Raw genomic sequence first — 22,413 nt, 5'->3', positions numbered from 1 at the left:
GTACAACTCCTCAAGTTATTTCGGTCTCCGGTGGTCTAAATCACTTAAACAAGTTAGATTTCTTTAGACACATTTTTGTTTGTTCCTAATAGTTCTCATGAATTTGTAATTTAACTGTAACGCTCATGTGTTCAAAACGAATTCGCATTTTACCAACATTTCTACAGTAATGAAAACTTTTAGTATATCTATTGGTTACTTGAGAAGAACTTTTCACTTGGTTTTAATAAAGGGTTTGTAAAATCTCTGAAAAAACCTAGCCCTTTAAAATTACTATTCAAATTACAGATGAAATTTACCGGTACGTTCCAAATTCACAAAGACTACTCACTACTCAATAATAATATCTGATAGACGTTAAAAGTAGAGATACTGAAATGTCTTAAAACACCAAATTTGATTATAAAGCTTAATAAGATTCAACTAACAACGCCCAGGAAAAACAGACAGAGCATAAAGAGTATTAAAAAGAGAATCAAAGTTGAAGGGTCGACGAAAAACAAAATATGAGACATCGATCCCAGAGAAGATTTAAACAAAATAGGGGGCATTTAAATTTCGTGGACTGTTCTCCATCAACAGAAGAACATGGAGGTTGCAACCTTACCATGCAGCTCCGGCATGGGAGGCACAGGGACAGCCCCAGGTGTGGTGATCCCGCCATGGCTGCTTGAAGTCTCAGACATCTCTTCATACTTCATCACCGTTCCCATTTGCGCAGCTGCCAAATGAGCATAGCAAATGGGTGCAACTGCAAAAAAACAAAGAAATTTTAAAATTGAGATATTGCACATAATGTAACTATCAGCAATCAATACATAAAAGATGTGAGCATTACCGACTGAGATGGCAGTGGTGCTCCTCTGGTAGCTACAAATATCAAAGCAGACAATTAAAAGATTGTTGTCAAAGTTTGGAAGACTTTGTAAAACCACAAAGATACCAATCAGACAAAGACTTCTAGTTCTTACACATAGGATAGAGAGTGCACAAGTTCTTGTAGATCATCTGTTGCAAAACCAATCTCATCATAGAGCACATGGTAATGAGTTGGCCTTGTAGTTCCCTAACACATCGAATTCAATAGAAAAGTGTTAAGTTTTATTCATACTGGATTCGATTAGAAGACTTATGTAGGAGTTACTTACAATCATCCCCGCATGGGCACAGAGATAGAAATCATTGTTGCGTGGGTGGCAGATCTGGCTGTCAATTATTGTTCCTGCAGGCAGACACCACGTTTCAGGTCATTTGAAACGCAATGACCAATATAAAATCATGCACTGGTGAAATGGCCATTACCTGGTGGAACATTATCAGGGCCTCTGCTCTGAAAAAACTTGGTGTGGTGGTTCTTCTGGGCAACAATCACTGTAAATTTGGGATTCCAGTTTTCATCCAGAAACTTACATGCCTAATAATATAACCACAAAATCAGGCCAAATATGTGCAGGATACACTAAATAAACCGTGTTTGTGTAACTGGAAAGTTCCAGAACCATAACCGGTACCTGCATCATCTGATCCAATTCAATATTAAGAACTTGATTGAACTGAGACTCACTCACACCATCCCTACATGTATATTGGTAACAACAGTGAGTTAAAAAGTTGAATTCTAACTTTTACATGATACCTTAATAGATTTAAGTCTACCTGAAAATGATGATGTGCTCTGGTTTCCTATTCCCTGAACTGAAGTAAAAGTCGAGCAAGAGCTCCCTGTAAACAGTAGGTAAATCTCTAAATTACACTGTTGTCCACCATACTTAAAAAAGGATGAAAGAATATTGTTCCATTCACAGGGCCCTAAAATAGGATTAATATAACAAAGCTCTGCCCAGAGCAATGAAGATAACATTCCATAATTTTTACCTGAACATTCCTTCATCTTTGTCAGAGACAAGTTTGAAGAGATTGTCAATCATTTCCATTTTGCGTGATTGTGTGCGTACACATGCCTTGTATTTTGAGATGAGTGGCCATTGTCTGGAGCTCACAACCTATGATTTCCAAACACAAATACCAAGTTATCAGAGCCGTTGCCAAGAATGAACACCCAACACTAGATGAGAGTAAGAATGTCCTCTCGATAAACGCACATTGAAAGAGATCATAAGAAACAATTACAAAAATCAGTATTACCGCAGCAATTGATGGTATATCAGACATTCCCGGGGAACCATGGGATACATCCATCCCAACAATGATGGTAGGGACTTGGGTTACTTTTGGCATTGCTGGAGAGCGCTCCATAGCAAGCATAGAGTTCAATCCACCAAGCTACATATACAAAATAGAATTCAGTTCAGCTGTAAGCCTGTAAAGTCATTAAAATATGTCCTGAAATTCTAATTGAATGAAGTCAAAAATTTCAGAGACTACCTTGGCATTTATCTTTAGAAGAACATTGGTGAGATACTGATCGTTCACTCTTGTAGGAGCAATGCACTGAGTCACAATTCCAAGATCAACAAGATTCTTTTTCTTCCAAGGACCTGAAAATTTTCAGACACGTATATGAAAAGTTATGCATTTGCAATCAATGGGAAACAAGCCTTATTCAAGAATGTTAAGAGATATGTACCATAAACATCAGAGTTTTTCCTTTCAGAGAGTATGCAAAGAAGGAACAGAGGCTGCCCTGGGAGTATGGCTTTTATCTGCTCAAACATATTCTCCACTCTCTTAGTAGCTGGTGCATTCCTAAACTGAGGATTTTCAGTAATGACATCCTTGAATGGAGGCTCTACGTTCTGGGAATATAAGGGGGAAAAGGGAAGAATTAATAGGAGTTGGGCATATAATTTTATTTGTGAATACAAGGGGGAAAAGGGAAGAATTAAAAAAGGCTTACAATTCCTTTCGCCTGTCCACATCTAATCAAGTCACGAATGAGCCCATTTGTATCACAACGAGCAGAGAAGTTCACAACAGCCCATCTAGTAACCGTCGTTGGCTCAACAAGTTTCTGCATTAAGGATTTCAGTTAGTAGTAGAGGTCAAACTATTCCAAGTAAAGCAAGAGATGAAAAAAAATCTAAGCACCTTATTATTAAAGTTCCAACGCCCATTGTTTGGCCTTAAGTCCATTCCATTGCCCACTTTCAGCTGTTTGGAAGCAAGGACAAAGATGTTAAAACAACCAGAAGCAATAAGGAAAAGATACAGCAATAGAAGCAAGGAGAGTCACATTTGGTGTTGGTAGGATGCGGCCCTCCACTTGGGTGAAGTTAGACATAATGCTGACACCACTATCTTGCAACATAGGGTCAGCATTATAATTGCTGTCTTTTAGACCCTGTAAGATAAATCAGAACATAAATCATTATAAACAGAAAAAGCTTCAAAGTCTCAAGGTTAATAAAAGAAGACTTACTTTGGTTAGAGAAGCCATTCTTTCCGGTGGCTTCTGCCTAGACTTTTCTACTAGCGCAGCCCTCTGAAAATTGGTAAGTGATTTTGTGTATCGTTGTAGGGACACAAGATCACAGAACTGCAAACGTGAAAACCAACAAGAATTGTCATAAATAGTTACATTAAAAATTGTGGGAAAGCAGAAAACAATAATGCACTTAAAATTACCTCAATGGGGAAGTAAGTGGGACGCTTCGGCTTACCAACATTGATGCAAGGAAATTCAGCTGAAGATCGCACATCAATGTTACGTTCCTTATAATAGTTGAGCACTGTGATCTCAATCTCCTCAAATTCTCCCTTGTCGTTAGGTCTCCTCCATGTAAACCTATATCAAATAAGGACAGATATAGTAGAATGAACTCAAAGCATTATAAATGGTGAAAAAAAAAAAAATCAGATGAATTTGTATTAGAATGAACATACATCTGATCTTTGCATTTTTGCTCACTTAGGCCGCTGATTTTATATTCTCTGTTTGATAGGGTAACTTTGACCCTCAGATTCTTGAGAACACGTTTAGCCTATTAGAAAACACTAGGTGAGTACTTCTCAGAGATGCTAATACATTAGTCAGATATATTACAGCATAAAAGAATATGATGTACCTTGTTCCAGTCCACACCAGATGGATCTCTCTTGTTCTGGTTTGCAAGTAGGAATTCAACCACAGGTCCAGGTTGTACGATCATGGTAGTTGAAGTGTCTGAAGAAAATCCAAAGCAAATAATCAAAGTCTAGCAACCAAATGTTACAAAGAAGAATGTAACAACATGAAATCTTAAAAATAATCACCTATATTCAAGGACAAGCCTCCCTGAGTAGTTCTGAAACTTGAATGAAAGCCTCTGCAACCACTGACACCTCCACCAATTGGAACAAAGTTTTCCACATCATTGTGGAAAAATGACTGCCGAACAAGGAGGCAACCCCTGCAAACAGAAATGGGAATAACATAAACGATCAAGCAAATAACTTTTTTTTGAAATACAAATAAATACCCAGAATTGAACTTACTGCTTAGCTGCACTTTGGCGCAAAATAATATCCAGCACTCTTATAGCATCTTGAAGATTCTCGGTCTCCTTCCCTTGAAGAGCGCTTGCAATAGCCTGCATGGGGATCTTTGCAGCATAACTTATCTCAACCATGAATTTCTTAGATTGGGTGGGACGCCTTGATCTTTTCCTATCAGCGTCGTTTGTGTCATTTCCAGAGTTATTTCTGCAGATAAAGAGGATATCATAATGTTATAGACTTGGAAGAAAAGGAAACAGTAAAGAAATTTTACAGAAGGATTCAAATTTCACACCTGCTAGAAGGTACATCTTCAAGAACAACAGAGAAGTCAAGTTTGTTGCTGGGAAGAGCACCAACAGTGAAGAGAGTCTTCTCGCCATCATAAGCAAAGTATTTGGAACCCAAATCACTCTGATAGGTATCCTGAACTTTGTCAAGAATCTTTCTGCCTATACCTTTAGCCTCCACTGGACGGCCATCTTCATATGAGATAGCAACCTTTATCATCCAAGACAAATCCAAACATTATCATTTATCCCAGAGACTAGACAAAAGGAATAGCTATAGGTAGAAACAGGATTAAGTAGAGGACACAATAATATGTAATACATACACTGTAATGAAAGAAGTAACCGGTTGGTTTGTTGAACTTGACACCAAAGTGATTAGTAAGAAGAGGAATCTTCTGTCCTTTGGTCCCGCTGCCTCTAGGCCGAGCCATTGGGAGAAGAACGTTCTTTTTGACAGGCACCAGTTCAGGGACAAAATTTGTTGGAACGAGAGGTGGAGGAGGTGGTAACCCTCCATCTTGCCTTACGCCACTCCCACTCGCTTCATCAGAATCCATCTCTGAGAGTACAAAAAACACAAGGGTCAGAAAAACAAAAACACAGCAACAAAAATTAATGGCAATGGTAAAGCATGAACGCTAGCTACAAATATTCAACAGAACAACAAACCATGGATTCAGATTTCATCATGTCAAAAAAAAAAAAAAAACAAAGCAATCGTCGTCACACAGTTACTTAAACGGTTTAAACCCAGCAGATAAAACATGCTCCAGGAAAAATGGCAAAAAAAACGAGCATTCACACAAAAGCACTGATCAACCCACACATAGTCTAACAGAGCAATAACGATGAAATCTACAGATCTAAAGAAGAGATTCGTCAGCAAACACCATTACACCATCACAAACAAAACTCAGATTTCTCAACAACAACAAAAAAAACCATTAGCGTCATGCTTCAAACGACTAAAAGCAAAAAAAAAAAAGAAAGGGAAAGCAAAGAAACACAGATCTTAGATCAACCAGAGAAAACCTCAAACAAGCATATAAGGAAGATATGACATAAACAGTCAAAATATGGTGAAGAAGAAAGAGAGATGTACGTGCACATATATATATACGACCTAAACGAAACAAAAATCGTCAGCTAAAAAGCGAGTGTGGGTGAAGCCACACCTAAACCAGAGAAGAGAGACAGAGAGAGAGAGAGATCTTAGGTAGAGGAGACAAAGAACACAGAGAAGCAAAATAAACCCAGAAGATTTTTCTCGGGAAACTTCACCGAAACAAAAAAAGCAAACACGCCAAACAACATTTATTTTTCCCTAGGTTTCTCAACAGATAGAGATCAGAGAGAAGACCCCCAAGGAAAAAAAAAAAAAAAAAACCCAAAAAATCCAGTGACCTACAACATGAACAAACACTACTACGATCCCCCATAAAAAAAAAAGCAGAGAAGCTTTATGAAACAACAACAACAACAACAAAAACAGCCAAAAAAAAAAGTTGAAAATCACAGCTAAACGAAGACGACAAAGAAGACAAATCAACACTAACAGACTACAGAGAATAAATCTCATAAAAAAAAGTCAAAAACCAAAGAAACAGCCAAAAAAAAGAGCAGAAAATAACAAGTTTCGAGCGTTTTACAGCAAAACGAAGACGACGAAGAAGAAGACAGATAAACACTAACGAAGACGAATTCTAACAAAAAAAAAAAAACCGAAGAAATCAACAATAATGATGCATGGAAGGTAGAAATCGAAGATCCTAACAAGATACATTGAACGATTTCGACTGTAAAACAAACAAAAATCATATACCTAGTCGTTTCGTTGTTGTGCTGAAGACGAGAGACGACGAAAACTACACAGAGCAGAGCAGAGCAGTTGAGAGAGAGAAGAGAGAGAGAGAGAGAGAGAGAGAGAGAGGGAGAGCTTTTAGGGGAAGAGGAAGAAACGGAGGAGAGGAAAAAGGGTTTCTTTTTTTTTTTGGGGTTTGGGGGTTCACTTCCATATATATTAACTTTAGAATATATATATATAGAATATTAAATTATAAAAATAAATATAAAAACCCCGTAGACACAAACAAAAGCGTGTTATTAATTTATTGATTAAAAGGGAAAAAAAATACCATATTTTTATTAATAAGAAATAGTTTTGGTGAATAAAACGGATAATTACATGTTTGTTTTACTTGGAAACTATGGAGTCTACAATAGAATCAATTAATCAAATACTTATTATGGAGTATAATAGTCAAAATTGTTTAGTGTGAAGCTTTTTATAACTTTTATAAAAGGTTTATCTACACACACATACAATGATCAGTTTAGTAATTACGGTTTTTGGTTATATATGATACTGGTTTAAGTAAATTAAACGATTTCATTTCGCATAATGAAATACTTGTTTAGCTCTATACATATATATATATATATATCTCTTTCGATTCATAGATTTCTTCAAATTACTATTTTTGATGTTCTTTTGAGTGTCTATGTTTGTAAAAGATGTTGGTCTTTGTTATGGTGTTATGTTGACCGGTCTATATCTTTCTCCACTTCCGATTTGGAATTCTAACAGTTTTACACATATATTAATTGATGATGATATATCAAAGATTTATTTGGAGTTGGTAACTCTTTCAATTAAAGCGAGGCACGCTTTTGTGATCTAGTAGCCTAGTAGTAGTTAAGTACCATTGTAGAGTTGTGGATGGTATCAGTTGAAACTTGAAAGTGTTAGTTTCATTTATGGTTTTATATCTTTAAGCCATGATGTGTTCATTGATTGATGATGGCCACATGACGATCCAAGTCTCTCTTATACTATATGAAAAAACTGTAAAGAACATAATATGCGCCTATATATGTTACAATAAATGAATATAACGAACATAGGATCGTGCATGCAGTGATTAATTATTGAATCATCGTATCCATATATATATATTCAAATGTAAATTTAATCAACCTTAAGAAAGTAGTTGTTGGTTTACGTTACGTATCTTTATAGAACTAATAAAATGTAAAAAAAAATGTGTATATAATTTTATGTAAGTTTATAACGCGGTTTTAAATGTAAAAGTCTTGAGTTTGTGATTGTTAATAACCACAAAAAAAAAGAGTCAAATTTTTGAGATATGTGTATTCAATGAATTAGAAAATATGATACATTTGTTTTCTTATAACATTTTTAAAAACAATGGGTCAAATTTATATATTCCTTAATTTTTAAGATTAAGCCTATTAATATATTCCTTAATTCTTAAGATTAAGCCTAATTTCCAAGTATTAGTACAAAGATTGGAGTCTTATGAGAACACACACACAAGACAAAACGTTCTCGAGCTAGTTTATGTGTAGTCAATGAATTAGAAAATATGATACATTTGTTTTCTTATAACATTTTTAAAAACAATGGGTCAAATTTATATATTCCTTAATTCTTAAGACTAAGCCTATTTATATATTCCTTAATTTTTAAGATTAAGCCTAATTTCCAAGTATTAGTACAAAGATTGGAGTCTTATGAGAACACACACAAAAGACAAAACGTTCTCGAGCTAGTTTATACTTTATACGTACATACATGGGCGCTTGGCCTCCAGCTAATTTCAATCCCGATAGAAGTTAATTAAGTTATTATACTACACTAGTACATAATTATCACGGAAAACTCATCGCATCATGAAATTTTGAAGCGTGTGCATATTGTGTGATTCGATCATTTGTGTCAAACACAAACCTTGAAACTATATTGTATACTTTTTTTAAAAATTATTCTCTACACCCAAATAAATAGTGTGTAATTGTATATACCACAATTTTGAAATTATCGTTGCCACGTTATATATATATCTTGAAGCTATTTAAAAAAAAAAACCATAGTTTAAGTTTTAGCATTTGTGTGGTTTGTATGCTTGACAACTGTTAGAATCCTACACATAGGGAAGTTAAAGATGAAACAAAAACACTTGTCACACCAACTTCTTATATGGAGTATAACAAATTTTGCATTTATTGGAAAAAAATATTTCAAGTGATACGAGACGAGACATGTGCTGAATTGCTGATATATGCTTGACAGAGCCAAGAAAAAAGCTTAAAATATGCGATAAGATGGATTTGACTCGCTTGACATTAATATATAGGTAAATAATATATGTGAAAATCCAATATTATTTGGTCGAAACTTAAAAAGAAACTAATCACAATTTTTTTTCTTTTCACAAATGGTTGGTTTGACTGTTTGACTAATTTATTTTCTTTGTCATTATCTCTCATTTTTGAAATTTGAAATTGTAGTTATTATTTTTTTTTTTTAAGAAAGAGTGAAAAGATTACAAAATTTATTTAATGGGTTGTACGCAAACATCGCTCTATGGCCTGCACTGCTGCCCCAAAAAAAAAGAAAAAGAAACAATAACCAAAAATGTGTAAAAACAAAATAGTAAATGCTGCTTTTGCTTTGCTTTGATTACGTACATGGAAAACCAAAAAAAAAAAAACAAGGGCGTGTTTGATGTTTGCTCTGCGACTGCGATGTGCATCAGACTGCAAATGCAGTGTGACCTGTGGGTGGGTTTTTTTTTGTCAGCTTGTAAAACCTTTCCCATTCCCATTCCTATGTTCTTCTCTCTCTCCTTTAATTGTATAGGTGCAGGTTGTCTTTTTCATGTATATAATACTTCTTTTCTTTCCTTTTATTTTTATTAACATATTTACGTTATTATCCGTCCAAACAGTAAAGCAATATACATATTTTGAACTCGCTAGTCAATAATAGTCATGGGTACTACACCAAATTCTTCGCTATACTATTGGTATAAAAAAGACTTGAAAGCTGCTCTATGGTTTAGTTTGGACCCGTTGGTCTTTGATACCATATGACTATTATGGAAGAGATTCATCATAAACGAGAGGAAAAATCAAAAAGAGCATATACTCTTTTAAAATTGATTCCCGTTGGTGTTTGATATAAAACTTCTATTCGAGATAGTTATGTAAAGATAATGCTAGTGAATTTTTTTTCCAACTTATATTTCTATGCTATAAACTATGTAACATATGGTTACAACTTACAACTAAGTTTTTAAAACATGTTTATGATTCTAAAGTAAGAAGCTTGTAATTTAACTTATGTAATGTGACACACATAATTATTCATTGTGCTGTGTAACCTGTAAAAGATACTAATTAAATGTTTGTGTCATTAGTCTTAAATATAGATTTTGCTTTTTGACAGATCCTTTCAAGTTTCAAGTCATTTTTTGCAATTCCAATACATTTCATTGTCAGATTTGCTAATTTCCCATAAATTAGGACCACTTTTACAATTACGGAATTACCACTAGCAAACAAGCGCAAAAGGAGCTTTTGGTGTTTCTGAAAAATAAATTAAAGCTGTTATTAAAAAAAATTAGCTGTCAAAAAATAATTTTTATTACGTCATCGAGTCGATTCGCTTCCCGCCATCTCTCTCTCTCTCTCTCTCTCCTCCAAAAAAAAAAAAAAATACCTAATTCATAAAAATCCCTAGGGTTCACTTGATTCTAAAACCATAACTTTTTCATACGGCGAAATTGCGAAGGGGGTCTGAGGATGGCGCTAAGCTGGAAGCACCATACGCTAGTTCAGGCTTTGATTTCACGAGGTCCTCTCAAGGAGAGAGAATTTCATTCAATCTTCACCGGCGTCACCGGACGAAACCCAGGTCCGTCTCTTTCTCGAATTCGTACGAATTATCAAAGTAACTTTCGTGGGTTTGCGCCGGATTGAATTTTCATTGACTCAAAATCTGTAATTTACGGTAATACTCTGTGAGATAAGCTTTATGTTGAATGAGTTGGCAATACTAAGTTTGAGGAGATTTAATCGATTCAGAATTGAGTTACTGGTTATTGTAATGTTGAATGTTGAAGGATCCATGGAGTATTGTGTTGATTGTATTGTTTGTTGTGATGCAGGAACTGTTAAAAAGATATTTGACAAGTACCTTCTTGAGATAAACAAGGAACTTTCGTATGTTCACTTTGAGTTGAAGGCTTGTAGAGATCAGTATGATGGCCAAGTTTGTTATGGAGTGGTTAACAATGTGTCTGATGATCAATCCAAACTCGGGACCAAATATTCTGTGCCTCAGATTGCATTCTTTAAAGGCATTGTAAGTCACATTCAGTCCTTTCTTTTTTATTGTCTGGCTTATGTTCTGTTCCTTATTGATCAAATTTCTTTGTCTCTTTTGTAATGATTTTATCACATCTATAAGTCGGCTTTGTAATTCTCTTTTCGTGCTATGTGTGCACTTGGATGATTTTGGGCTATGTGTTAAGCCAATATCTGTGCTAGTTATCTGCGACGCTGATGACTTTAACTTCTGGCAGATAGAAGCAATTGCACAGGATGAAGCTGCTCAAGGTTGTATATCGGGCTTTGATGCACTCAATATCCGATTGGAGAACCAGGTCAATCTTAGTCCCTGACTTATGTATATTTTGACAAAAGTAACCATTCATATTCACTGTTCAATATACTGATCATGGTGACTTCAAAAATCAAAACTGCTACTATCTTACAGCGTTGCTAGAAAGAACTCTGTTCTGTATGATATAATCTGAAACGGTAGTTACCTTTGTCGCTTGTAGGCTTGTTCATCAAATCATGCACTTTTGAGTTATATTCTTCTTGTATGATATCACGTGTTTCATCCCCAGTTATGGTTGTTGGATAACTATGGAAAATGAATGTCAAATTTCTCTTCTGTCTGTTTGATAAAGACAACTAATTGGGATCACATTTTATTATTGCTATTCACTTGGTTGGACTATATAATTTTGGTGTCTTTGTTACGGTTTGACTGATGTTGTGTTAATATCTCAGATATCAAGTGAAGCCAGCAGCAGTCAACAGCAAGTCCCTGCTGCATTCAAGAACTTTTCAATGTCACAAAAGGAAAAAACTCTCGATGAACTTGTAAGGGACAAATGGCTGTGCCGCACAAGAGAGGGCAACATCGGACTTGGTATAAGATCTCTTCTTGACCTGCGCAGTTGGTTCAGGAACAGTGATGTTCCTCCCTGTGAGGTCTGCAATGAAGCTGGAGTAAAGGTCAGAAACCTGTTTGGATTGGATTCAAATTCAATGGTGATAAATATTATCTGTAATTTCATATCTGATGTTTTGTGTTCTGACAATTGCATCCAACTTTCCAGGCGGAGGTGTGTCCAAGCGAAGGTTGCGCTGTCCGGATACACAATTACTGCCTCAAACAATTGTTATCTCAAAGGGTACACACCATCCATAGCTTCTTTAGACTACTGTCCTTGACCCCAATGGAATTTGCGTTTGACTTCAATAGTAGTTTTCTTTCTGAATCACATTGAAATTGCAGGATGATAAACGTTGCTCAGGTTGTGGCAAGCAATGGCCTTTGGGTAAGGTTACAAAAGCAGAAGCTTTTGAAGAAGCAAAGAATGATGAGGAAAATGAGACCCAAGCCACAGGTCCAAAATCCAAGAGAAGAAGACAACAAAGGAGTCACGAAGACTCAACTGAAAACAGTGCTTCGCAAGCTTATTTAGCTTCAACTAGTGGAGCAAATGCGAGAAGAGTAACCCGTAGCACTGCGCGTTTGAGGTAAAAAAACCTGTTTAAGGACTCCTGTTTTAGGGCTTTAGATGTATATTTTGGTGCCTGTTTCTATGTCCAAACATCACTAGAAATTTGGTCTGATACTGATGTCTTCGTTTGTGGAATCATTGATGGAATGTTAAACTCCTTGGTTACTATATTATTTAATCTGAAATTCCAGAGAGTTCGATTTCAACTACAACTACTTACGAGTTAGGGGATGCAAAATTGTGATTTTGTCCTTTGCACTAAAATCTAGTTAAACTTGCAAAAGTATAAAGTTGATCTATGAATGGTAGGATATCTTTTTTTTTCATTTTCAACTAATGGTAAGATATCTCATTTACCTGAAATCATGATTTTCTTATCAAGATTCTAATTTCACTCAGATTTTCTACTAATTTTAGTTGTATATATTAATTTCAGTTGACTGTATTTTTTTTCCAAATGTAAAACAAAATAATCGAACGGAGCAAATTTCAATTATATTTCAAAAAATTATAATGAAATTAAGCAAAATACTAAAAAAAAAAAATATCATGAACCGAAGCAAAATCTGGAATGCTCATAAACATAAACAAATCATAAAACAAAACTCAGCTCATCATATAATTCACAACAGCATCGCAATTTTCCGTTATCACAGTTGCTGATCCCGTTAATTTATCCAATGTTACTTTGCAATCCACCGTCACGGTCATCGGCCACGTCGTAACGGCGCCAACCTTAAACTTAACGGGCGCTTTGATTTTAAACCCAAACGGCACTTTACCTTTCTTCTGCGAATCCGTCAACCCTTTACGCGACGTCTTCGTTAACTGGATACTCAAACCCTTTAACACCGTCGTAATCACCGTTACATTATTCGCCGGCTGCTTAAACGCCGTGAACTTGCCGTTACCAAGTTCCATCCCGTCGTAAAAAACCTTAGCTTCGTTCCCTAAAGCGTAGATCAAACCGAGTTTGCCGTTTGCGTTCTGAGCTCGCAGCTTAACGCCGATCACCGGAGAGATAGGAGACGATGTCGTCAAGTTGAGTCCCGTGACGGAGACTCTACTCACGGAGTATTGCGGCTTTTTCGGACGGTAGACGAGAAAGAGGACTCCGCCGGCGAGCGCTGCGAGGAGGAGGAGGATGAGCAAAGCGGCGAGGGAATAACAGAAACACCGCCGGCAAGGCGAATGGTTTGTTTTCTGACGAGAGAGGTACTCGTAACGGTGAGCATTTTCCGGCGGAGGAACGCGGTAAATCTCATCTTTACGGATTTCGATGACGTAAGTCCCAGGCGGTGGCCTGAGCCTCGGTTTCTGAGAATCGACGGAGTAGCTCGAAGAAGTATCGTTTGTGTCTATCGATGATGGATGCTTTGTTCGGTGGTGGCCGTCTTTGTTCTTTAGAAAACCGTCGGAGTTGTTCTCGCCGGTCAGTTCTTGTGGTTTCTCGAAGGTCATTTTCTTGGATTTTTGAAGCTCAGAAAGAAATGAATGTTTTGAGTTTTTTTTCTTCTTCTTCTTCTTGTGGCAGTCAAAAGGATATTAAAAAAAAATCTTTTGATTGGTCTATTTTTGTCTTATTTTATTTAATAATAATTTGTTTTAAATACAGAAAGGTGTGTATTAGGACGTGATTGCATGAATAATCATATCAATTAGAGATTCTGGTGAGGTAATAATAAGTATTTATGATTTTGTTGATGATAAGGAGTATTAAACTTTCCATTCGTGTCCACTATGGCAACCAATTGGAGAAAGCCTAGAAATGGAAGGATATGAAAGTCAATATTTTGGTTTATGGAAACTTTGAATTGAGATATTTCTTAAAAACGATTTTTTTTTTTTGTTTTTTTTTTATGATGTAGGATGATGTTAAAATCTTTTATAGTGGATGATAACAGTAAAACGAAATATTATTTATCATCTTCTTTGTTAACTTTAACAAGAAATTACAAATGTATCAATAACTATAACACTTTGATATCTTTTCTTTCACCAATTCGTTGCTTCTTTGTAAACTTTGATTATTTAGGGATTTCGTATTCGTTGACCAATATACCAACATATTCCGAGATATTTTGGTATATTCGAATTTAAATTTGAAAACCTAAACTTAGGATGCAAACTAGTACCAACATATACCAGTTAAAGATAAATAAGTAGAGTTTAATAAAATAAGGTTTTGACATTAGTTTCTTATGATATCTCTTAAATTATTCAATACTTTTAAAATCGAAACATAAGATATTTATAGAAAAATATTTCACATAAAGAGACAAATCATATATACATTCCCCAGAATCTCTATTCCCTTTTTGTCTGCAACCCAAAAAAAGAAGTAAAATAAATAAAAATAAAAAATCCTGTATAGAAAAATGTAAATATCATAACAACCGGAAACTTAAGATATGGGCCTGTCTACAAAGGCCTTCTTCTATTGAAGCCCAAGCTGAACACAAGATAGTACAAGCATATTCTACGTTTCTTGACGAAAAAGAGAGGCTCCTCACTCACTCAAATCAATAATGAAGTGTTCTTGAAACTTTGAATGGTTATTAAACTTATCATGAAACCTAATCTTCTCCATGGCTACAAGGGCTATGAAATGGAGAGATCAATAACTGTGTTCAATATGGGAGAAAAAAAAAGCAAGAAACAAAGCTATAAACTATAAAATATATAAAGTAAACTCAAGAAAGCTTTCTTTACCGAAGCCAAGATGTGGGCAATTCTTGCCCTTGATTCTGCAGATTGTTCACCATTCCTACTGTTTCCGCATGGCCATTGAAGTCAGCAGGTAAAGCTAAACCAGGATTATGATTCAGCATCAAAGGAGAAGGACTCATATCCTCAGCCAAGTCATCGCCGTTGCCTCCTCTTTGTTCAACTTTTGGTCTGTAGAGATTGTTGGGTGGATTATACTGGTCTTGAATGCTCTGAACCTGCTGCTGCTGCATCCGGTTATAATCCGGACAAGGAACCATTGAACCGGACATACCATAGGTTTTAGTGGGTTGGTAGAAGGAAGTGACTTTATAAGGACAAGTCATTTGGTGATTCTCTCTCAAGTTCCTGTCATGAAATCCCATATGTGGTTGGCTATAAGGACAGAGACTGTTCTCACATGTTAGGATTGTTGGAAGCATTGATATCCCCAAATCTCCTTCAAACTTCCTCTTGTAAACACAGTTGAAGTTGTTGTCAACTTCAGGGTACTGCTGATTGAAACGATGATATCCACCACCAATCCCTTCAACATCATAATTTGCAGATTCAGGAAACATAGCATCCCTGTCACCAGTTCCGGGAACAGGAAAGTTACAAGCGTTGTTGTTTTCTCTAGAGAACGTAAGAGGGTTATGCATTTGATCAACATTAGCCTTTTCTTGATTAAGAGCAGCGAGCCACAAAGCACCTTCCCTTGAAGTCATCTTCTCCTGCAAACTTCTAGACCTTCTCACGAGATTAGGTATGTTGCTAATGTCAGAAGCCATGTGTCTGATTACAGCAATCAAAACACCAACTTTCCAAAGCTTCTTGAGATCGTGAGGCTTCTTGTAAGGAGGAGGAAGTCCTCGACAATCCTCAGGTAAAGACAGTTGAGTCCACCAATCTTCTTTACCTGTTGGCCACCAAGGCGGTGACACGCCTTTATCCAGAGGAAAACGTCTCTGAGGAGGCTTGCAGTTAGGCATCAACGCTGACAAGAGAGCACCAAGAGTTGTATCTTGAAGCTCAAGCAACTTATGCACTGTACAATCCCCAACTTCGGTTCCTAAATCACTTACATCAGAAAGATTGATGTCCCTTTGATGCTTCATGATAGCAGCCAATCCGTTCCTATCAAACCTCACTTTGTCTTTCCACCATTCACGGAGATTATCAGAAGATCCCGTCACAGTTTTCCCGTTCCCTAACACAATCCCGTAAACGAAACCTTGAGCTTTGTAACGCTCCATTGTCTTAGACATGTACTTCAAGATCCCATCTTGAGCCTTGAACATGGCTCTCTTACTCGACTGCTGTAGAAGATCATCACCATGATGCTGCTGGTTCATCAACAACTTTTTCCCTAACCCCCCGCTCTTGGCCACCTCCCTGAGCTGCTTTAAACGCTGTTTGTCTCTCCAGATCTTCTTCTCAAGCTCCTCTATTCCCATTTCTTCATCACTACTCGCATCGTCGTCGAACACAGCATTATGCCTATCAGAACACACATCTCCCTCGGTAAATGGAGGCACCGGGCTACTACCAACTAAACCCCGGAAAAGCCCTCTATTGTTGTTGTTGTTATACATATCCACAGGATCTGCAAAATAAGCATAAACTATTTGTTCGTTTTTTATAATGAACCATCATCTAGTAATTACACCATATCAAATAAAATCTAAATTATTATTAAAAAAAAACTCTTAAGCAACNAAAAAAAAAAAAAAAAAAAAAAAAAAACAGAGACTTTCATTAAAAAAATATCGAGAGATCTAACTTGTGAATTAAGATTCATATGAATACAAAGGTTAAGAGAAATTCAATTTCACCCAATAAGTTACGGTTTACACCGCAACATACTACCAAGAGATTATAAACTATACACAGATGCACACAGACGAGATTAATGACGATCTAATCATGTAATGATTTATACGTACAACTCATCGAATCTATCCTTTGATTATAAAACATTGAAGTGTTTAATGCATTTTCTCCGGACAGGAAAAAAAAACCCCAATTCAGTTCTTGTAATATGGAAATCTAGCAAAGGTGAAAAAGGAAACCATCGGACAAAGATATCACAAAGACCAAACCCAACAAGTAAAAAAAAAACAAAGGAAGAAGAGAATTTACCCAGAAAAAAAAACTCTTTGGAGTTATTTGTGTGTGTTGCTTCTTCGGCCACCAAATTCAAACCAAAGAAGAAGCTATTGGGACCCTGAGAAAGAGAAGAGACAGAGAGAGAGAGAGACTTATATATGTATGTTTGTGTATCTATATGTATTATGAGCATTAAATAAGAAGAAGAGACTGTGAAAAGGTGGTGTTGGTATAGGCCTCTCTAAAATACTCAAGTCCAAACGGCATATTATATAGTAAACTTTTTATATTTATCTTCTCTGAGTTTCATTCCATTTCTAGTCCAGATCTTTTTTTTTTAAGAAATTTTTTATTTTGTTTTTCGATTTTTTTTAACTTGCTCATTTTAATTTCCACCTAAAACTTATTAGGTAAATTTGAATATATAATTTTGTGGACTTCGAGAATCAAATACCAAATCCGTATATTATTTTTAAAGCGCTAAAATAAAGGTTGCACGCTACTTTCATTTGATAGTTATTTTTCAAATTTTGTCATTTGCCGATAATTCAATTATTTTTGCCTAAACTTATGATTGTGTCCAATATAGGAATAACATACCTAATACACATATATTTTTTAAGCGCGTAAAATATTTTTTCAACATGTTTGAATAATGGTTTCTATAAAGAAATTTAGTGCGTATTTTAAATATTTAAATTCAAGTAGCAATTATGGATATAATTTTTAAAGCGCCAAAATATAGAGTGTGGAAAATGTTTGTTACAATATATGGTAAAAATATTTAAATAATTTGAATTAATACGGCGCGTATTTTAAAATTTTAAACTTTTTGGCAATGTATTAATAACATTTTACAGTCGATATGTACTTAAGTATATCAATAAAACAATTAGATCATTGAAAAAAAATTAAAACCTTTTAGTAAAACAATAAGTGCTACCATACAATTTCTATATTATATTTTACTAACTTCTGTAAAAATCATAAAATAGTTGTTTCAATGGACATATGTTGAGATTCTTAGAACATTTTCATCCGTCATCCTGTGGTGGGTGTCAAACTAATAAAACACAAAAAATAATAAAAATGTGATCAGAGAGAGACACAAGGTCTCTGCCGAGACTTGTAGATACACTCTCATACCTTCTTTTTGCTAAATGTCATAATTTCATTGGCTGATTTGTTAAAAACAAACAAAATTTAAATTAAATGATATTATTATATTACAATATTATTTCAGAACCCATTTTCATAGGATTACCGATGGTTATGCTCTTATAGTTCTAATTACTCATGCAAAATCCATACATACTAAAAGACATAAAATTTTGGGGCATTTTACTCTCTTTTATCAAAATTTTTATTTTTAAAAACTAAATTTAATTTTATTTTTTTCTAAATTCAATTATACTATTATTTACTCAAACACAATTTAAACAATGGTAAACAATAACAGAAAAATTAATTGATATTGGATTCTCTATTCAAGATATTATTTGAAATGACACATTTTGCCAATACCATTTAAATGTGTAAGAGTATCAAATATCATAGTAATAAATAAAAATGCTGGCAGAGTAGGGCAAAAGAAGAAAAAAATTGCCACCACACAGTAATTAATTATATGTATTTATTAATTATTAATTTCTTAATTATTTAAGAAATTCCTTTTGATATTTCAGATTTCTGGTGTGGTTTTAATTCAGTAACAAATTATAAAAAGTCAAATTTCTATATATATTGATTCTATATTAAACATGTAAAGCATAAAACCTTGAATTTTAAAAAAATATTTATGTATAAAAATTATTATATATTTTATTTTTATTAAAAATATGTCAATATAAAATATATGGGTTTGAATTTGAATGATAACACAATGATGACAATCAAAATAGTCAATCTTAAACATCAAAACACTAGACTACACTACCTCTGTTTATGATAGTCTCTTTTTTTTTAACTCTATGTGAGAAAAAAAAATCCCAATTGATAGAATATATGTCATCTATTATTCTTACTGAATTCTTATTGCATTAAACTGAAGATAATATATGCTTGATGACTTTATAATATCAGTCTTAAAATTTTCTATTATTATAATTTAACCAACATGTTTTCATGTTAATTGTTACGATTAAAAATACATATTTAATTTTACCATTTTTATGCATTAATATCTACTAGATGTAATTGTCTTTTATATTGGAGAATCTCATACTATATTATAAATGAAAAGTTTATATATGGATAATTATTTCGTGTTAAAATATGTGAAAATCTTGTAATATTGACCAACTTTTTTTTTTGACTAGCATTATTGTCTATATGTATATTTTCCATTTTACCTTTAAGCATTCCATAATTCTAGTTTTTTTCATTATAATCAATGTTTCTAGAAAAAGAAGTCTTGTTTTAAAAGGTAAATAAATGAAAAAACCCATGAAAAAAAAGTGAGAAAAATAAATAAATTTGTATCTTCTATTAACTAAATCATCATTTCAAAAAGCCAAATTATAAAGAATGATAAATAATATGGTGATTGAAAATTTTATTTAATCTAATTTTTTTTTAGCGTATTGTATTGTTTTCCTATGCTAAATAAATTGTGAATTGTGAAACTATGATAAACGAATATAACAACCAAAATCACATTATATATATATATATATATATATATATTAACAACAATAAACAAACAAAAAAAATCACATTTTCAATGGACAATTATGTTTCTTGATTATGTAAACTGATCAACATTTTGACAATGATATTTCTAACATGAAAGTTCAGAACTATTAATGAAATATTCGTTTTTCAGTTTAGAAAATGTCCCATCAAGCTAGTTTTGCTTGGGTTAGTATTTTACTATTTTTAAAAAATTGTTGGACTTTGTTAGGGTTAGTTAAACTTTAATTTCTTTGCTACTTGCATTATATCTAGGTTTCTTAAAATTTAGAAATGGAACTTAAGAGGTTCTTAACTGAAACAAATGCATGCTCTTAATCCCGAACCAATCTTTAAATACTACTATTACTCTGCCATCTGCCACTCCATACTATAAACTCTTGGATTACCCATTTCTGGATTACCGCAGAGTATATTTCCAATCAAATTGTCGACCTCCGATAAATTGTCAATTATTATTCTCTTGCTTAAAATTTTCTAATTCACAGACGAGGAACTTCATTTAAACAAAAATTTACAAGCAATTTCATATTGCAAGAAATGTTGTTAAATTCTTACCTGAGATTTCATAACCTTTGGCTAGCTCCATACTAACAAGTAACAAGTGACATCTATTAATTGTCGGTTTCTCATTGCAAGGTGTTATATAAATTAGTTAATATAATTATATAAATCAATGAAAGGTTGACCCTTAATTATTGATGATATATTATCATCTAACTGTTTGTATAACGGTCAAAGTGCTAAGAATAAGATGGGCGATATAGTTTGGTAATGAAACAGGTCATAATGTCATTTATTCTATGATTATCCTTCAAAAATGTCAACTAGTTATATCTTAATATCATATTTGATTTTAAGTTCGAATGAGATACGGTATATAGTACAACTATATATTATACGGAGTAAACCTATTTCAAATCAAAGAGAAACAATACAAGCATGATGTCTACTTATAATTATTACTATTTTTTTTCTTTCTCTTAACATTATAATATAATTTTTGTTTGCGAAAATGTAGAAGAGGTGCAATGAACATAACCCTATATGACCAATAGGAAAGTACACAAGTGCCACGCAGGCACGTTTTGTAGCCAGCAATGATTCTATAAACTGTCTGAAACGTGTCTCCCGGGATATTTTTGTCGGCTACTCCACAATTATTGGAACTCTCGTCGTTTTCCTGTTATGTATGGGTTATATACTTATACTATTTATAAGCAATGTTTTATTACAAGTAATATAGTAATGTGAAAAATATGCAACTATCTATCGTACACCTTAACCAATTAACGACCACTCGTAAATTGTTTTATAACCTCCTTGCTTAGATTGGCCTTTATATATGCTTAATTTAGTCCCCTTGTGTCTTGAATGGTCACCAAAATTAATCATGATAAAAATTCATGAAATTACACATTATTTTCTTTTACTATTGGAAACATCAAACAATAATTATGAAACCGTACGAAGTTCATAAGTCATAACCATCGGTCTGAGATGTTCTTTCCCCCATTGTTATACACGAGCACCAACATTTAAAATTTCTTTCATCATATATATATCGACAACCATGAAATACTATTATGGTTGCATTCTACTATATAAAACCAATAATTGGTGAAGCTTGTGTAAGTTTGTTTTATATTACTTGGTTATTGTTCTTTATTGTCGGCGCCTTATATACATGAATACATCTCCTATTGATGTCAGATGTTTTTCTTGTTGGTGGATCCGATTAATTTGTTTGATTACATGATTACATGGGTTGTAAAACAAACTATAACTATGAACTTCACATTTGCAAGACGTATCGAAATTATGAGCCATAACTCCAGGACTCGAGCACCATATATATATATATATATATCGTAATAAACTGTTTGACAGAAAATGGTGATTATCGATCGTGAGATATGGTAATTTTATTTTGTGGATTGTACATTGTCGAAGCATGCATATTAGTTATGTGTTCACCACATTGCAACAAACAGTTGTACTCATGTTTGTAGTTTAACAGAAACGTCGAACCTCAAAGTAACGACTCAACGACTGCCACAGATTATCTTATTACAAGGCCCAAGCCTTGCCTGACATGTAACTATGTAAGCCTCTATCGGCTCTTGCATGTTCATAATTTTGGTTTAGATTCAACTCAATTTTCTTAAAAATTGGTCTAGTCAAAAATGCAAAAAAAAAAAATCATTTGAAACTTATAGTATAATAAGGGGAATAAAATTAAAAACTGCACTTATAAAATAAAGTTATTGCATACATATAATAAACAGCACAGCTTTTCTGAAAACTAGCAAAATCTTTATACTTTCATGACTAAAATGCTTATGTATCTAGTACCTACAATTTGTTAGTATATCAATATATATATATATATATCTAAGACTTGATTTTTGGTTCTCAAAGGGTTAACATTGAGTTTTTTTATGGTTTAGTGTAAATAAATTTGATTTTGTTTCGATTTGTCCGATACTCCATTCCACAGATAAAAAAGGCATCCGGTTTCTTTACCATACATAACGTAAACCTTCTTAAACCAA

General features: G+C 34.0%; 4 protein-coding genes across 4 annotated transcripts; 1 reads left to right on the top strand and 3 right to left on the bottom strand.

The window, feature by feature from the left end:
- LOC104706466 (protein argonaute 9) lies at positions 388-6,675 on the bottom strand. Its single transcript, XM_010422661.2, has 23 exons — positions 6,550-6,675; positions 5,051-5,286; positions 4,730-4,935; positions 4,435-4,641; positions 4,213-4,349; positions 4,026-4,123; positions 3,844-3,941; positions 3,586-3,745; positions 3,380-3,496; positions 3,194-3,301; positions 3,049-3,111; positions 2,858-2,971; positions 2,588-2,756; positions 2,386-2,498; positions 2,146-2,283; positions 1,876-2,003; positions 1,657-1,722; positions 1,512-1,575; positions 1,303-1,414; positions 1,149-1,222; positions 972-1,066; positions 839-870; positions 388-751 (listed from the first exon to the last, which is right to left on the bottom strand). The coding sequence occupies exons 2-23, from the start codon at positions 5,282-5,284 to the stop codon at positions 576-578; spliced, it is 2,709 nt and encodes a 902-aa protein (XP_010420963.1). The 5' UTR covers positions 5,285-5,286; positions 6,550-6,675; the 3' UTR covers positions 388-575.
- Positions 10,224-12,522, top strand: LOC104706465 (non-structural maintenance of chromosomes element 1 homolog). The gene is made up of 6 exons (XM_010422660.2): positions 10,224-10,446; positions 10,700-10,896; positions 11,117-11,197; positions 11,613-11,840; positions 11,945-12,019; positions 12,124-12,522. The coding sequence occupies exons 1-6, from the start codon at positions 10,335-10,337 to the stop codon at positions 12,370-12,372; spliced, it is 942 nt and encodes a 313-aa protein (XP_010420962.1). The 5' UTR covers positions 10,224-10,334; the 3' UTR covers positions 12,373-12,522.
- On the bottom strand, positions 12,959-13,830 carry LOC104709267. The gene has a single exon (XM_010425909.1). The coding sequence runs from the start codon at positions 13,811-13,813 to the stop codon at positions 12,959-12,961; it is 855 nt and encodes a 284-aa protein (XP_010424211.1). The 5' UTR covers positions 13,814-13,830.
- Positions 14,758-17,391, bottom strand: LOC104706464 (ETHYLENE INSENSITIVE 3-like 2 protein). The gene is made up of 2 exons (XM_010422659.2): positions 17,201-17,391; positions 14,758-16,664 (listed from the first exon to the last, which is right to left on the bottom strand). Exons 1-2 carry the CDS (start codon positions 17,358-17,360, stop codon positions 15,061-15,063), a joined length of 1,764 nt encoding a protein of 587 aa, XP_010420961.1. The 5' UTR covers positions 17,361-17,391; the 3' UTR covers positions 14,758-15,060.

The sequence above is a fragment of the Camelina sativa genome, chromosome 8, assembly GCF_000633955.1.
Source record: "Camelina sativa cultivar DH55 chromosome 8, Cs, whole genome shotgun sequence".
Taxonomy (NCBI): Eukaryota; Viridiplantae; Streptophyta; class Magnoliopsida; order Brassicales; family Brassicaceae; genus Camelina; species Camelina sativa.
Note: the sequence above shows the minus strand (reverse complement) of the source record. Positions and strands in the feature narration are given on the sequence as shown.

What these genes read in the sequence shown, in the direction of transcription:
- LOC104706466 (XM_010422661.2), bottom strand. Translation starts at nt 5,284, where the DNA reads ATGGATTCTGATGAAGCGAGTGGGAGTGGCGTAAGGCAAGATGGAGGG. An exon ending in CCACTTACTTCCCCATTGAG is followed by an intron (nt 3,497 to 3,585) that starts GTAATTTTAAGT and finishes TCACGTTTGCAG; the next exon opens with TTCTGTGATCTTGTGTCCCT. An exon ending in GAGCACATCATCATTTTCAG is followed by an intron (nt 1,576 to 1,656) that starts GTAGACTTAAAT and finishes ATATACATGTAG; the next exon opens with GGATGGTGTGAGTGAGTCTC.
- LOC104706465 (XM_010422660.2), top strand. Translation starts at nt 10,335, where the DNA reads ATGGCGCTAAGCTGGAAGCACCATACGCTAGTTCAGGCTTTGATTTCA. An exon ending in GCAATGAAGCTGGAGTAAAG is followed by an intron (nt 11,841 to 11,944) that starts GTCAGAAACCTG and finishes CCAACTTTCCAG; the next exon opens with GCGGAGGTGTGTCCAAGCGA. An exon ending in AACAATTGTTATCTCAAAGG is followed by an intron (nt 12,020 to 12,123) that starts GTACACACCATC and finishes TTGAAATTGCAG; the next exon opens with GATGATAAACGTTGCTCAGG.
- LOC104709267 (XM_010425909.1), bottom strand. Translation starts at nt 13,813, where the DNA reads ATGACCTTCGAGAAACCACAAGAACTGACCGGCGAGAACAACTCCGAC.
- LOC104706464 (XM_010422659.2), bottom strand. Translation starts at nt 17,360, where the DNA reads ATGCTCATAATACATATAGATACACAAACATACATATATAAGTCTCTC. An exon ending in CAAAGAGTTTTTTTTTCTGG is followed by an intron (nt 16,665 to 17,200) that starts GTAAATTCTCTT and finishes CTTATTTTGCAG; the next exon opens with ATCCTGTGGATATGTATAAC.